The sequence below is a fragment of the Taudactylus pleione genome, unplaced genomic scaffold (assembly GCF_031769625.1).
Source record: "Taudactylus pleione unplaced genomic scaffold, aTauple2 ptg000040l, whole genome shotgun sequence".
Lineage (NCBI taxonomy): Eukaryota > Metazoa > Chordata > Amphibia > Anura > Myobatrachidae > Taudactylus > Taudactylus pleione.
The window spans coordinates 23455318-23469764 of NW_028284442.1; the positions used below are offsets into that span (position 1 = coordinate 23455318).

A 14447-nucleotide genomic window follows, 5' to 3' on the forward strand; every position below is an offset into this window, starting at 1 on the left:
TACATTTTAGAGCATGTGTGAAAAATTCCACATGCTTTTCCTATTTGTGGCATGGCAGCAGCTTGGTTCCATGTACTAGGTCTTTTGCCCAAGTTAACGATTTTCTTTTTTTCTTGCAACTGCCTGCTCCGATTTTCAGCCAAGTCTGCATTCTCCTTGCCCTGCTCCTCCCAAGCGACTTGCTGGCAGAGGACGCACCAGTGCTAATGGAAAACATGAAGTCTACGGATGCTCTCCCAAATTCGATTAAAAAACAACCATCTTTTTTTATTTCATCAACTATGTTGATGTATTTGCAAGAGTAGGGTTAGTACCCTACTCTGTCTGCAGCTGTGTTACTGAGAATCTGCAATGGCTAACCACTTAGCCACCCATTATTACTTTCCCAGATGGCAAGGAAACTAATGAATTGTGACACATTGTACAAAGCACTACTCCTGTATAGTATCTGATATTTAATCTAAATCATCAACATGTGAAACAGTGCACGCGAACCCCAAAATTCCAAATAGAAGTTGGACAGTCCAAATTATTGCACACAGCAGCCCAGATATATAAGCATACAAAATTGTATACTGTATCTACTTTAGACATCATTCAAATAAACTGTAAATCGATGCAAATAAATTAGCAACAAAAAAAAAGAAAAAGTATGGAAATGTCCCATGGTGCAATCTATTGGGCTTCCTGCCACACATAAAAAACAGGGCCACTATATACTAACTGTTTGCTGTAACACAGCTAAATTATTTCAATGCATGTTGAATTTAGAAACTTGAAATGGACACGTGCGTGGACACATTGGAGGGAATACAATTAGCTGGAAGATATTAAGAGTCATGGTAGACTTACCCTTGGTAACTCTATTTCTTCGAAGTCCATAGGATCCACAGGGACATCATGGGGTGTGTGGTTGGAGAGATTCGGGCATCAAACAATGAAAGCTTTAGCTCCCAGGATGCACCAGTCCTCCTCCACATATACCCTGCCCCCCGCCAATGGCAGACGGTTTTGTAAACAAGCCCAAGGCAGGAGCAGGAAAGAGGAGACGGAAGAACAGTACACTCAAGATACACTCTACCAGAAGGAATCAGTGATCAAGAGAAAAAATACCCAATGAGGACAGGAGCATCAGGGTGGGCGCTCTGTGGATCCTATGGACTTTGTAGAAATAGAGTTAACAAAGGTAAGTCTACCATAACTCTTAATTTCTTCTTCAGGGTTCATAGGGGATCCACAGGGATACCATTGCGATGTCCCATAGCAGTCTCCCCTAAGGGTGGGGACGCTCCTGAGCAGAAAGGAGAGTCCGACGCCCAAATAAAGTATCCTGAGAGGCAAAGGTATCAAAGACATAGTACATGAGAAAGGTGTGGACGGAAGACCACGTGGCCGCCTTGCACAATTGTTCAGCAGAAGCGAGAGATTGTCATGCGGAGACATTGAGCCAGATTCTGTTTGTTAGCTGGCCAGCCTCGCTTGTGAAAGCCAAACAACACAAAGAATCTGATTTCCTAAAGGATTTAGTACGATCCACGTAGATCCGAAGAGCACGAACTACATCCAAGGAGGCTTCACCTGCAGAAAGATCCGACGACTGGTAGGCTGGAACCACAATCTCTCCATTCAAATGGAACCGGGATACCACTTTAGGGAGGTACCCAGCCCTGGTGCAGAGGACAGCTCTGTCCAGATGAAAGATAAGAATGGGGAGCGACAGGAGAGCGCTGTCAAATCAGATACCCTGCAGGCAGAGGAGATAGTGAAGAGATAGAGCGTCTTCGCTGTCAGCCACTTGAGGTCTACTGAGTCCAGAGGTTTAAACGGAGGAGCCTGTAGCGCCCGGAGAACCAAGGACAAATCCCACGGAGCCACCAAAGGGACAAAAGGAGGTTGAAGGTGGAGAACACCCTGAAGGAAGGTTCTATAACATCAGACAGGGGAGCAATCTTTTGCTGGAACCAGACTGACAGAGTAGAAACCTGAACTCTAATGGAGGCTAGGTGGAGGCTGAGTTCTAACCCAGGCTGGAGAAAGGCAAGCACCCGGGAGACCCTAAAAACTGTAGGGTCATAGCCTTTGAGGGAGCACCATTGAAAGTGTCAAACTCTAACAGTTGCAGGCTGAGGAAGGCTTACACGCTCTGCGCATCGTCTGGATCACAGATTGAGAGAAACCCTAGGCTCTTAAGACGGATGACTCAAGAGCCACACCATCAAAGACAGTCGAGGTAGGTCCGAGTACAGACAAGGACCTTGTGCTAGTAGATCCTGCCGTAGCGGAAGTGGAAAAGGAGTGTCTATGGAGAGAGATCTGTGAACCAATGTTACCTGGGCCAGGCTGGAGATATTAGTATCACCGTGCCACCTGCTTGCTAGAACTGTCAGAGAACCCTCAGGAGGAGGGAAATCGAAGGAAAGAGGTATGTGACATTGAAGTCCCACCTCACTGCCAGAGCGTCCACAAAGGCAGCTGAGGGGTCTCTGGTCCTGGACCCGTACATTTTGACCTTGTAGTTGTGACGTGGGGTCATGAGGTCTATGTCCGGCAGGCCCCATTTGTCCACCAGGAGTTGAAAGGCATCTGGGTAGAGAGACCACTCTCCAGCATGTATGTCCTGATGGCTTAGGAAGTCCGCTTCCCAGTTGAGGACTCCGGGGATGAACACTGCCGAGAGATAACATTTGGCCCAGACCAAGATGTTTGCCACATCCCGCAGTGCTTCCTGACTTTAGTGCCTCCCTGATGGTTGAGGAAGGCTAGTGCAGTAGCGTTGTCGGACTGGATTTGGACCAGCCTGCCCCGGAGAAGGTCTTGCGTCCGAGTGAGTGCTCTGTACACAGCTTGCTGCTCCAGAATGTTTATGGACAGGTGACTTTCCTGGGTTGTCCACTGTCCCTGAAAGGTATGATGACCGGTTACCACGCCCCATCCGCGAAGGCTGGCATCTGTAGTTAGAAGCTCCCAATTTGGAATCCAGAAGGGGCGACCCTTGTCCAGATGGGTCATCTGTAGCCATCATGAGGGGGAAAGCCGACCCTTCCGGAGAGAGGAGGTTCATCTTGTACTGAATCAGATGATACTGCCCATTCCACCGGGAGAGGATCAGTTGTTGAAGGGGCCTGGACTGGAACTGGGCGTATTCCACCTTATCGAAGGTCGATACCATGGATACCAGGACCTGCATTGCTGAGTGAATGGATACCCTCCAAAGTTGCACACACGCAAGTGTAGTGCCAAATGTGTCCGCTGGCAGAAAGATCCTTGTATTCGAGAATCCAGGAGTGCCCTCAGATGTACCATCCACTGTGTCGGAGTTACGGAGGACTTTTTCCAATTGATGAGCCAACCGTGTGTTTGCAGGCTGTCCACGGTCAGCTGGATATGGCGTCGTAACACAACCAGTGAATGTGCCAAGATTAAGAGGTCGTCCAGGTATGGCAGGATTCTGACTACCTGGCGCCTGAGGTAGGCCACCATAACTGCCATTATTTTGGTAAAGACCTGAGGGGCTGTTGACAGCCCAAAGGGCAGCGCCCAAAACTGGTAATGTTGCTGCAGGACAGCAAACCGTAGGAACAGTTGGTGGGTTGGAGTAATAGGCACATGCTGGTATGCATCCTGAATGTCCAGAGAAACCCTGAAATTCCCAGGCTCCAATGCCAGGACAATTGATCATAGAGTTTCCATGCGGAACTTGGGCACTCTGATATATTTGTTAAGGGATTTGAGATTCAGAATAGGCCGATGAGACCCATTCGGCTTCTGAATCAAAAAGAGAGTGTAATAAAAACCAGTCCCTCACTGAGCCGATAGAACGGGTATTATCACACCTGAACGCAGCAGGAAGTGAATGGCTTCCTGGAGGGCCAGAGCCTTGATGGGGTCTGATGAGGTACCAGAACAGAAAAAATTGCTGGGGAGGACGCCTCAGGAAGATGTTGAACACCTTCTCGGACCCATGCGTCTGTTTGACGCCAAGAGTCGGTAAATTGAAGAAGTCGGCCTTCCACACTGGGAACCCCCAGGAGGAGGCCCGCCCCATCAGGCGGAGGGTTTGTCGTAAGACTTGGAAGCTGGACATCTGGCTGCTCAAGACTGCTTGAATCACAGCTTGGTGGTCTTGTGAGAACTAGACTGCCTGAGAAAGGACTGTCCTCTTGCCTTACCATGGGGGCGAAAGGACAGAGAAGAGAATGGCCTAGGCTTAGGGGCAGTTGCTGATGGCAGAAAGGCAGATTTTGAGGTTGCCACTATAGCCACGAATTTGTCCATTCTGCACCGAATAGCCTGTGTCCAGAGAAGGGTAAGGAATCAAGTGCCTTCTTGCATTCCGTGTCCGCCTTCCAGGACCGTAGCCAAAGGACCCGGTGGGAGATTACCGAGGTCGCAGATGCCTTAGAGGCAAGGAGTCCAGTATCCAACGCAGTTTCTCCAAAATAAGAGTCCGCTTCCTGAATATGGGAGATGTAGAACAGTTGTTCCCTGGTAACGTCTGGTGGCAGACTCTCTTCCAGTGCCTCTGCCCATTCTTCGATAGCCTTAGCCACCCAGCCCGCAGCCATAGCCGGCCTAGTGCCAAAAAGCGAGTGAACTGACTGATCCATGGCATCCTTAAGGGAGAATGTAGACGGTTAAGGTAGGGTAGAGATTCTGACTAAGCATGCCACTTGCGAATCAACAGTAGGAGGAACATCCCACTTAGTACACTCACTAGTAGGGAGAGGGTAAAAAGAAGCTAGAACCCCCCAAGCTTCCCCCATGAGTTGGTCTGATTTAGGGAATTCAGCCTTAACCACCTCTTGACTTTTAAACATTGCGGGTTTTAGGCTTAGGAGCCGGTTCATCATCCTCTATATTCAGGATAGATTTAACCGCCCTCACTAAAGAGGAGACATCCACTGTTGAATGACTGTTCTCCTCGCCCGAGTGTGACCCAGAGAAAGGACCTTGTGCATCATCTGCCTCTTCAGACGATGTGTCAAAATCCGAAATCTGGGTGGACTGGGAGGATGACACAGTCGGCCTATGTGCCTTGGGGGTCTAATGGTCTGTCCGATTGTAACATTTGCTGATAGGCGGCAGACGTTTGAACCATATTCTGAACTGGGTGGACATAAACATCTCCCCCCAAGGAGGATGCAGATGGGGTACCGACATAGTAGGATATAATAGATGTGGGTACCCCATGATGGGGGGCAGCGTGGGAGCTGATAAGCAGTCTACTAGCTGCGTCATACTGGGACAATGGTTTTAGCCTCATTTGCCAGGTCAACTATTTTTGGTTTACTGAAATGGGGGGTGGGGCTAGGAGGCTAGCTTTCATCAGCCCAAACACTGAAATTCCTGATATTTGGCACCTCAGCGGAAACCAGCCACAGTATTAAATGTCCTGCCCTTGCTGACTAAGCTCTAGGTTAGCATAAGTTAATTTAGCATATGGTGACAGGCAAGCAGCACATACCAATATTCACTTACACATCAAACTCTACCCTTCCCGAAATGCTTCTGCACACATGGGGCTGGTGCCATCATCCTACATGTGCAGAGACTGTGCAGGAGGAAGGGTACTCAGTATGGCGCTGGTGGGTAATTAATGTAATTGGGCAGAGGGGGTTGTTAATACAAATAGGGTGAATCAGCCAGCGAATTAACATTTTTAAGGTTTAATATAGTCATCTTAAGGTGCCTACACACCTGGCGATATTTTACCCGATCTGGCCGATTCCGACGCATCGGAACGATAGATTGTGTAAAATATGCCCAAATTGTGAGTCCTCACTCACGATCGCGATGCGCGTCCCCGCAGGTCGCACATCACATCTTCAAATCTGCCGTGCTCTAGGGCAGATCTGACAATCTCAAGTCACGATGCACTGGATAGTTTAGGATGCATGATAGATCATGTGTCACATTGGCAGCTTTTTCAAACCAAATCGTGCCCACGACTGTCGGGGAGCGCCCGCGGGGAGTTCAGGGGAAAATCGTACACATCGTGGGATTGTGAGCACATCGCTATGTGTGTGGGCACCATTAAATTTTAGCGCATACAATCTCAGGTTAGTACTATTGACTGTTTTATTGATGTAAGTCTTTATGAATCATTTACTGGACTGTTCATTTGCAAGCATGGAGCGATCCATTCGCTGGGAATTTTTACATCTCTCGTGTATTTTTGGTGGTAAAATTCTAACTATTCCTTTAATCTTTAAACTAAAAATGTATTTTTAAAGTATACATAGTAATAATGATGGCACATGTCTCCAAATAGTTTTCATGTTGAATCTTCTAAATACACCATCCCCTTAAATATGAGAAATCCCTTAAACGTTCATTCACTGGAAGATTCACCTTAGTTGGGGTGATTTATGTAATATGGAGACGTTTGAAGATAAAGTGGGGGCTAGCAAGAGCTTGTGACGTGGAGGTTAGCAAGGGGTATTAATGCAATGTGGGGGCTGTTCAACTATGCAGCAGCTGCTTTGGGCTATTACTTAATATGGGATATCTTTAATAAATGTAGAACCATTAATGAATGTGAATATGATGGGGGCTATGAATATATTATATGGGCTAAGAATGCAATTTGAAGTCTGTATTAAATGTTGGAACATAAATGTAATGGTGGAGATGATTGGAGGCCTAAATATGGGTGTTCTTTAATTTAGGGAGGGGAGACTTAGGGCCGGATCCAATTAGCCGCGAAAAGCAGATGTTTGGCAAAAAAGTTTTCGCTGATACAAACTTTTCGCAGAAATATGCGTATCGTGCAATCCTATTGTTGAGGTTTTCACATGTGCGAATTCTAAATAGATAAAAACCGGCAAACTGTTTTCACTATCTCAGAGCAGGTGAAAAGTTGTGCAAAATCCCTACTTTTGGCTAAAAATATTACTTGCACCCATTTTAATGTACCCCTAAGATAACGGTAGCATTTATTTTGTCCAAAATATACTGCTTTTTACTATATTTCCACACTTATGCAAATATGAATATAACAGCCATTGACTACAAATACTTTTATTAGGGTCACTAATACACTTATAAATTAATTACCTATGTCAGGTACCTATTTTAAGGGGTACAGACAGATTTCCCCAAATACACATGTACTTTTCGCTGGTTACTCCAAGAAGAGTTTTCGTGCAAATGCGTTTTTTGCGTCTTTTGCAATTGGATAATGAGAAAAACGGGAGCGCACAGACAAAAGATACAAAAATATTGCACCAAAACAGACGAACTGTGTGAAAATGTCTCAGGCGTAAAGTTTTCGCTTTTACGTGTCTAAATGAATTCCCCCTTTAGTGTGATCATTTGCTGCTCAGCTTTCCAGGAGGTGAAGAGTACCTACAACTTTCCTAGAATTCATATATTCTGTATGTTAGTCCTTGATATACTGTAGTATATTTGACCTTCAAATGCCCACAAGCTTCAGTTGTGTGCATCCTTTATATGCTGATCCAATGCCATAATTATTATTGCTACAAATCTGACAGTCTCCTACCTCAAACTGTTCTCTACAGAAGACATTTAACATTCGAACATGTAATTTACTTTTCATTAACATTTTGTTGCAATTATATTAAAAACTAATGTAATTAATGTGTTTACAGTACAGCTACACCCTTTCCATAATGTAATTATGCAGCCATCAGTCCCTAATGACTACTTTAGTCTGGGTGTCACTGTGCTGTTTAATTACATGTCAATATCTTTAGGGCCTTATTTGTAAGTGGGAAAAGAGGCATGTCCCATGCCTGAGACACAGCTTTAAAGTAGGTAATGAACTTACATAAATAAGATTCTCTTTGAACCGTTTCCGCAGGTTTTCTATGAATGCTGCTTCGCTGGTATAGTTCTCCAACAGGACAAAGTCCTGGACACCCACCCGATCTCGGGCTGTTAAGGCACTCTCCATGGTTATCCGGATCCCGTCGATTGCCGGAGCCTAAAGAAAGATGCACAAGTTAAAGATTAGAGGTTGCGAATACGGTTTGTGAGACAGTGGCTATAAAGAGCAAACAAACTGAAATAAATGAAGGGGTTCCTCATCACAACAGGGTTTCTCATTCCAAAGCTTTTAGGAGATAATTATCTGAATATATCTTGAATGGTATATCCATACCTAAGACAGGGGTTCCCAAACTCGGTCCTCAAGGCACCCTAACAGTCCAGGTTTTAAGGATATCCATGCTTGAGCATAGATGGTATAATCAAACTGACTGAGGTACTAATTAAGTCACCTGTGCTTCAGTATGGATATCCTGAAAACCCAGACTGAAAGGGTGCCTTAAGGACAGAGTTTGGGAACCACTGATCTTAGAACACCATACTAATTCTTCAATAGTTTAAGTAAAGGGTCTCAACTGCAGTCTTCAAATACAGGGGCCCATACACTAGTGACGGATCGCCGCAATGTTGCGAACCTGCAACCCGGCATCTCAGGATAGGTGAAATCCAACAGGTAGGATTTCATTGATTTGTGATCACGATCATACGTGATTAGCAAATTGGTGAAAATTAACATGGAAAATTTCACCCATCCTCTGACGGACCGCGGAACATCAATGGTCCTTCCGATCACATAGCAGGATCCGGCGGGTAGGTACCACTAACAGTTCATGTTTTATGGATTTCTTTAATCATGCACAGGTGATTTATCGATTTTACTGGGTTAGTTACGATTTCTGTCTGTTTCCACAGACAGAAATCCACAAAACATGGCCTGTTGGGAAAAATTAAGGGCTGAGAGCCACTGACTTAAGTATAGATAAATGCAATATTATAAAAAAAAAACCTGTAGATTTATAAATTTCCACACAGAAAAATCAGCTTCATTGGTACACACACGTATTTCACTGTAGAGAAGAGCCCCATACCCAAATATGTGGGGTCATCATCTGTCCTGAAATTGCCCTGGTTTTTCTCCTCTGACCATGATCATTATTTAACAAACAGGCTCAGATGTTGGAATTGTATTATATTGTATGATTAAATGTATTCCTCTGCACGGATTCAGAAAGAATGAATGTTTTAAAACTTTATTTTGTTTATGTGTACAGCGTCATGGCAACATCTTACTGCTCTCATGTGATCCTTACATGACATAAGACAAGTAACCTGATGGAACAAGATATGCTGTTTAGTTCAGATTACCCAATTATTTCAGTGCACAACTTGTGTGCCTGCAGCCATGGCAAAGCCACCCACATGTATCATCAAATTAGGACACGATTCTATTCAACGCGATGTAAATAGCGCCAGGAGTGAGCTCCCGAGCTATTCAATACACCGCGCTGCCAAGTCCGACTAATGATTTCTTCTCTCATCCCTCCGGGAATGAGAGCAGAAATCCGACAAAAGTCCCGGCGCGAGGCTGTTTTCTGCCCTTCGCGCCTGGAAAACAGCCTCGCACCGGGAAGTTAGGTCGGGAAATGCCCGTTATCGCGCCTAAACACATTGTTTACGGCACGAGAACGAGCCTTCCCCGACCTAACATCGCGATGAATTGAATAGCTCCGGGAGCTATCTCCCGGCGCTATTTACATCGCGTTGAATAGAATCGTGCCCTAAGACCGAAAAATGTGCAATCACAAAGATTAGTGCATATAAGGTAGGTGACGGTATCTGCTGTGCACAGAGAAGTAGCAACATTCAACTCTTCCACTGAACTCATTACAAAAAGAAGGAAATGACCACACAAGCTTACCAACACTCACAATTTACTCCTCCCAGCATGCTACACTAGAACCATAGGTAAATAAAAGCTGGGGAGACATCATTTCTCTAATGAATATAGGGCCTGATTCAGAGCCGCTCGTAAGTGGGCGCTCGTTCGCTCCGAGCGATGTTTGCCCAACTGCGCAATGCGCATGCGTACGGATCGTAATACGCATGCGCGAACCAGTCAGTGCGGCCGAAAATCGTTTGTTCGCAAAATAGCGAATGCCTGCTATTTTGAGTGACAGAATGAGGCGTTTGTGGGTGGTAACAGGGGAATGTGCTTGAAAACGGGGAGAGGAGATCCGAACGCAGGCGTGCTTAAAGGTCAAAACGGGCGTTTTAAGGGTGTGCATAATTAATACAGCAGCGTCACTGACCACGTCACTGGGTTATTTTATAGCCAGAACTGCTCGCAAGATTGTGGTAGCAAAAACCAACCACAAGAATAGCGAGCAGTTCATACGCAAGTTTTGTTCGCTCGTTCAGACATAGAGGCGTGAACAGACCGCAAAGAGCGAACGGTTCATTTGAATAGCCACCCCTATTTTCTGAACGAACGACCGCAAATAGCGTCCGGCTCTGAATCAGGTCCATAATCAGAATACACTCAACACATACACAGTGAAGTTCAATGACTGTTAGAACTGAAACCTCCCTGCCTGCTCAATGAAGAACAGAAATACATTTATGACCTGAAAGACACCTGTAAATGCAAGGCTGGTGCCAATGGATGAGAAATATAAATTACAGAGGGATTTAATGCAAAGAACTTATCTTTATGCATTGCCTAGCTTTAGAAGTATGTACATTAAGGGGCATATTCAATTAGCTGCAAAAAGCAGTTTTCAGCGAAAAACTTTCGCCGGTGATGTCACTTCGCCAGGCGAAAACTTATCCCTGTATTCAATTGTGGCGACTTTACGCCAGTGCAGAAACTCAATGTATTGGTATAGGCGAAAAAGATTAGCCTATGAAACTAGGCGGAAAAAAGTGCAGAGTTGCAGTTTTGGGGCGCAAAGGTGGGGAAACCACCCTGCACCCTTGAGACAGGACTTTTTGCACCTAACTGAATACGCCCCTAACTCTCAAACCTTTCAAGCAGACTAGTGTTCAGAACTTCTCTAATCTAGGGGCATATTCAATTCGGTGCAAAAAGTCGAGGACTTTTCGCCGTCGTCGCTGGTTTTCCATGCGGAAAAGTATCGCGCGTGCGTCCCCGCTTATCCCCGTATTCAATTAGAAATCGTCGAAAATGGCTCCCGGCGAAATGCAAACAGGCGAAAAGTGGTGTCAGATTTGGGCAAATCAGCCTGACACCCACCAAAAGATGCACTCACATTGGGGATCACTGTAGATGCCCCCAAATAGGCCTGCTGAAGGTATTTGGGGTACTTAAATGCTCTCAATAGCTACTAATTAGCGTCTTTGCACAAGTGGTGAAGAATAGCATTTAGCAGTTTTTCTTTGTGAAAATAACTAGTCCCAGCATATTTGTGGTACCTGAAAATGGGTGCAAGCATGGTTTAAAAAAAAAAAAAAAAAAAAAAAAAATCGCAAAAGTGAGGTTTTAAAAAACGTGAAAAACACACCTACAGCAAGTACCTGCAATAAAATAAAAACCTCCCCCATACTTGCAAACCTCCCCCCCCTAATCTATTTCGCTAGTTTTTAAGTTTGTACCCCAACTTTGTACTTTTTCACCCCTTTCTCAAAATACATTTTTGGGGTGTTCTTTACATTTTTTTAGGATTTTTTGACGCAGTTTTGGGTCCATGTCCCAAGGGTGCAGGGTGGTTTCCCTAACTTTGGACCCCAAAACTGCAATTCTGCATTTTTTTTTTCGCCTGGTTTCATAGGCTAATCTTTTTCGCCGATACCAATACATTGATTTTCTGCACCGGCGAAAAGTCGCCACAATTGAATATGGGGACACAGTTTTCGTCTGGCGAAATGACGTCACCGGCGAAACTTTGTCGCAGAAAAATATGAGATATGGTAAGAACTTACCCTTGTTATCTCTATTTCTACGAAGTCCATAGGGTTCCACAGGATACCTTGGGGTATAGGTGTGACGTCAGTCGCAGGGCACCAAAGAGTTAAGCTTTCAGCCTCCCAGGATGCACTAGGTCCCCCTCCTATACCCCGCCCCCGGGCCAAGGCACCTCAGTTAGTTACCAAGCCATAGGCCGGAGGAGGAGAAGGAAGAGAGAGAACAAAGATCTGGACACATACAAGAATCACATTCTCACCAGAGGGAGACGGAAAACCGGTGACCAGAGCAAAGCCCATCTGCAGCACAGGTGCGACAGGGCGGGAGTGCTGTGGAACCCTATGGACTTCGTAGAAATAGAGATAACAAGGGTAAGTTCTTACCATATCTCATATTTTCTACTTCAGGGTCCATAGGGTATCCACAGGATACCTTGGGGATGTCCCAAAGCAGTATCCTTTGAGGGTGGGGATGCTCCTGTGCAGAAAGGAGAATCCGCCGACCGAAGGAAGCATCCTGAGAGGCGAAGGTGTCAAACCTGTAATACCTCACGAAGGTATGGACAGAAGACCACGTAGCAGCCTTGCAGATCTGAACTGCCGAGGCACCACGTCGAGCTGCCCACGAAGGACCCACAGACCTAGTGGAATGAGCCTTCAGAGAAGGAGGGACCGGTAGGCCTTCATGAAGAGAAGCTTCAGAAATAGCCATACGGATCCAGGCTGCCAAAGTTTGCTTTGAAGCAGGCCAACCCTTTTTACAGAAGCCATAGAGGACAACAAAGCGTCCGACTTCCTAAACAAAGAAGTGCGGTCCACATAAGTCCTTAAGGCCCGCACAACATCCAAAGAGGCCTCACCCACGGAAAGACCCGGTGAGTTAAAGGCCGGAACAACTATTTCCTCGTTAACCTGAAACTGGGAAACAACTTTGGGAAGAAACTCGGGCCGAGTGCGGAGCACTGCCCTGTTCCCATGAAAAACCAAGAAAGGGGGTCTACAAGAAAGAGCCCCTAACTCAGAAACACGTCTGGCTGAAGCAACGGCCAGAAGGAAAACAGTCTTAGCTGTTAGCCATTTAAGATCCACTGAGCCCAGTGGTTCAAACGGCGGTCCTTGGAGAGCCCTCAGGACCACAGCCAAATCCCAAGGCGCCACAGGTGGAACAAAGGGCGGCTGAATACGGAGAACACCTTGCATAAAGGTGCGCACATCTGGCATTGTAGCAATCCTACGGTGAAACCAGACAGATAGGGCCGAAACCTGTACCTTCAAAGAAGCAAGGCGAAGCCCATGATCTAGTCCCGCTTGCAGGAAGGCGAGAATCCGAGACAGACGAAACTCCCGCGGTGCATAACCTCTCGGTCGACACCACTGGAAGAACGTATGCCACACGCGATGGTATATCCTCGCGGAAGACGGTTTCCGAGCTCGTAACATGGTACGCACCACAGAGCTGGCAAACCCCCAGGACCTCAGCATGGCCGTCTCAACAGCCACGCCGCCAAAGACAGCCGAGTCAGGTCCGGGTGAAGACAAGGACCCTGAGACAGAAGGTCCGGTCGTAGCGGCAACCGCAGAGGACTGTCCACGGACAGACCCTGAAGGTCTGAGAACCAGTGCCGTCTGGGCCACGCGGGAGCTATCAACAGGAGCGTCCCTCCTTCCTGTTTGAATTTCCGGATTACCCGTGGAAGAAGGGAGACCGGAGGGAACAGGTATGCGAACCTGAACGTCCACCGGACGGACAGAGCATCCACCAGAGACGCCCCTTCGTCTCCTGTGCGAGACCCGTACACCGGCAACTTGTTGTTGTGCCGGGACGCCATGAGGTCGATTTCTGGAAGACCCCACCTGTCCACCAGTAGTTGAAAAACGTCCGGGTGCAGGGACCATTCCCCTGGATGAACGTCCTGGCGACTTAGAAAGTCCGCCTCCAAATTTAGCACTCCCGGGATGAAGACCGCTGATATGGCCGGAAGATTGCGCTCCGCCCAAACCAGGATCCGAGAGACCTCTACGAGAGCCGCCCGACTGCGAGTTCCTCCTTGCCTGTTTATGTAGGCCACGGTGGTAGCATTGTCCGACTGGACCTGCACCAGGTGACCCTGGAGAAACCGCTGTGCCTGCAGGAGAGCATTGAAGACCGCACGGAGTTCCAAGATATTTATTGGAAGCTCCGCTTCTGTCGGTGTCCACCTGCCCTGGAACAAGTGTGGATCCGAAACTGCTCCCCAGCCCCGAAGACTGGCGTCCGTTGTCAACAGGACCCAATTTGGAACCCAGAACGGACGTCCCTTGTTGAGGTGGGTCGTCTTTAACCACCACGCAAGGGACAGGCGAACCTCCGGGGTGAGCACAATCGTCTGGAACTTCAGAGACTGAGGCAGCCCGTTCCACTTGGACAGGATCAGGTGCTGCAGAGGTCTAGAGTGAAACTGGGCGTATTCCACCATGTCGAACACCGACACCATGGAGCCCAGTAACCTCATCGCCGAGTGTAAGGACACCCGGCGGCTGTGCAGACAACTGCGCACCCTTGACTGTAAAGCAGAGATCTTGTCCTCCGTCACGAAGATCCTTTGCTGTCCCGAGTCCAATAAGGCTCCAAGATGCAGAATCCTCCGAGACGGGATTAGAGTGGACTTCTGCCAGTTGATTAGCCAGCCGTGCCGTTGCAGCAGTGCAATGGTCAGGTCCAAGTGGTGTAACAGGAGCTCTGGAGATCCTGCCAC

General features: G+C 47.0%; 1 protein-coding gene across 4 annotated transcripts in view; it reads right to left on the minus strand.

Moving 5' to 3' along the window:
• MYO1C (myosin IC) overlaps positions 1-14447 on the minus strand; it is a 167093-nt gene that overhangs the window by 76977 nt on the left and 75669 nt on the right. For all 4 annotated transcript variants that reach the window (XM_088454797.1, XM_088454791.1, XM_088454815.1 and 1 more), the window contains exon 2: positions 7793-7948. In XM_088454797.1, the coding sequence (XP_088310923.1) occupies positions 7793-7948 (156 nt within the window). The remainder of the gene's footprint in view (positions 1-7792; positions 7949-14447) is intronic.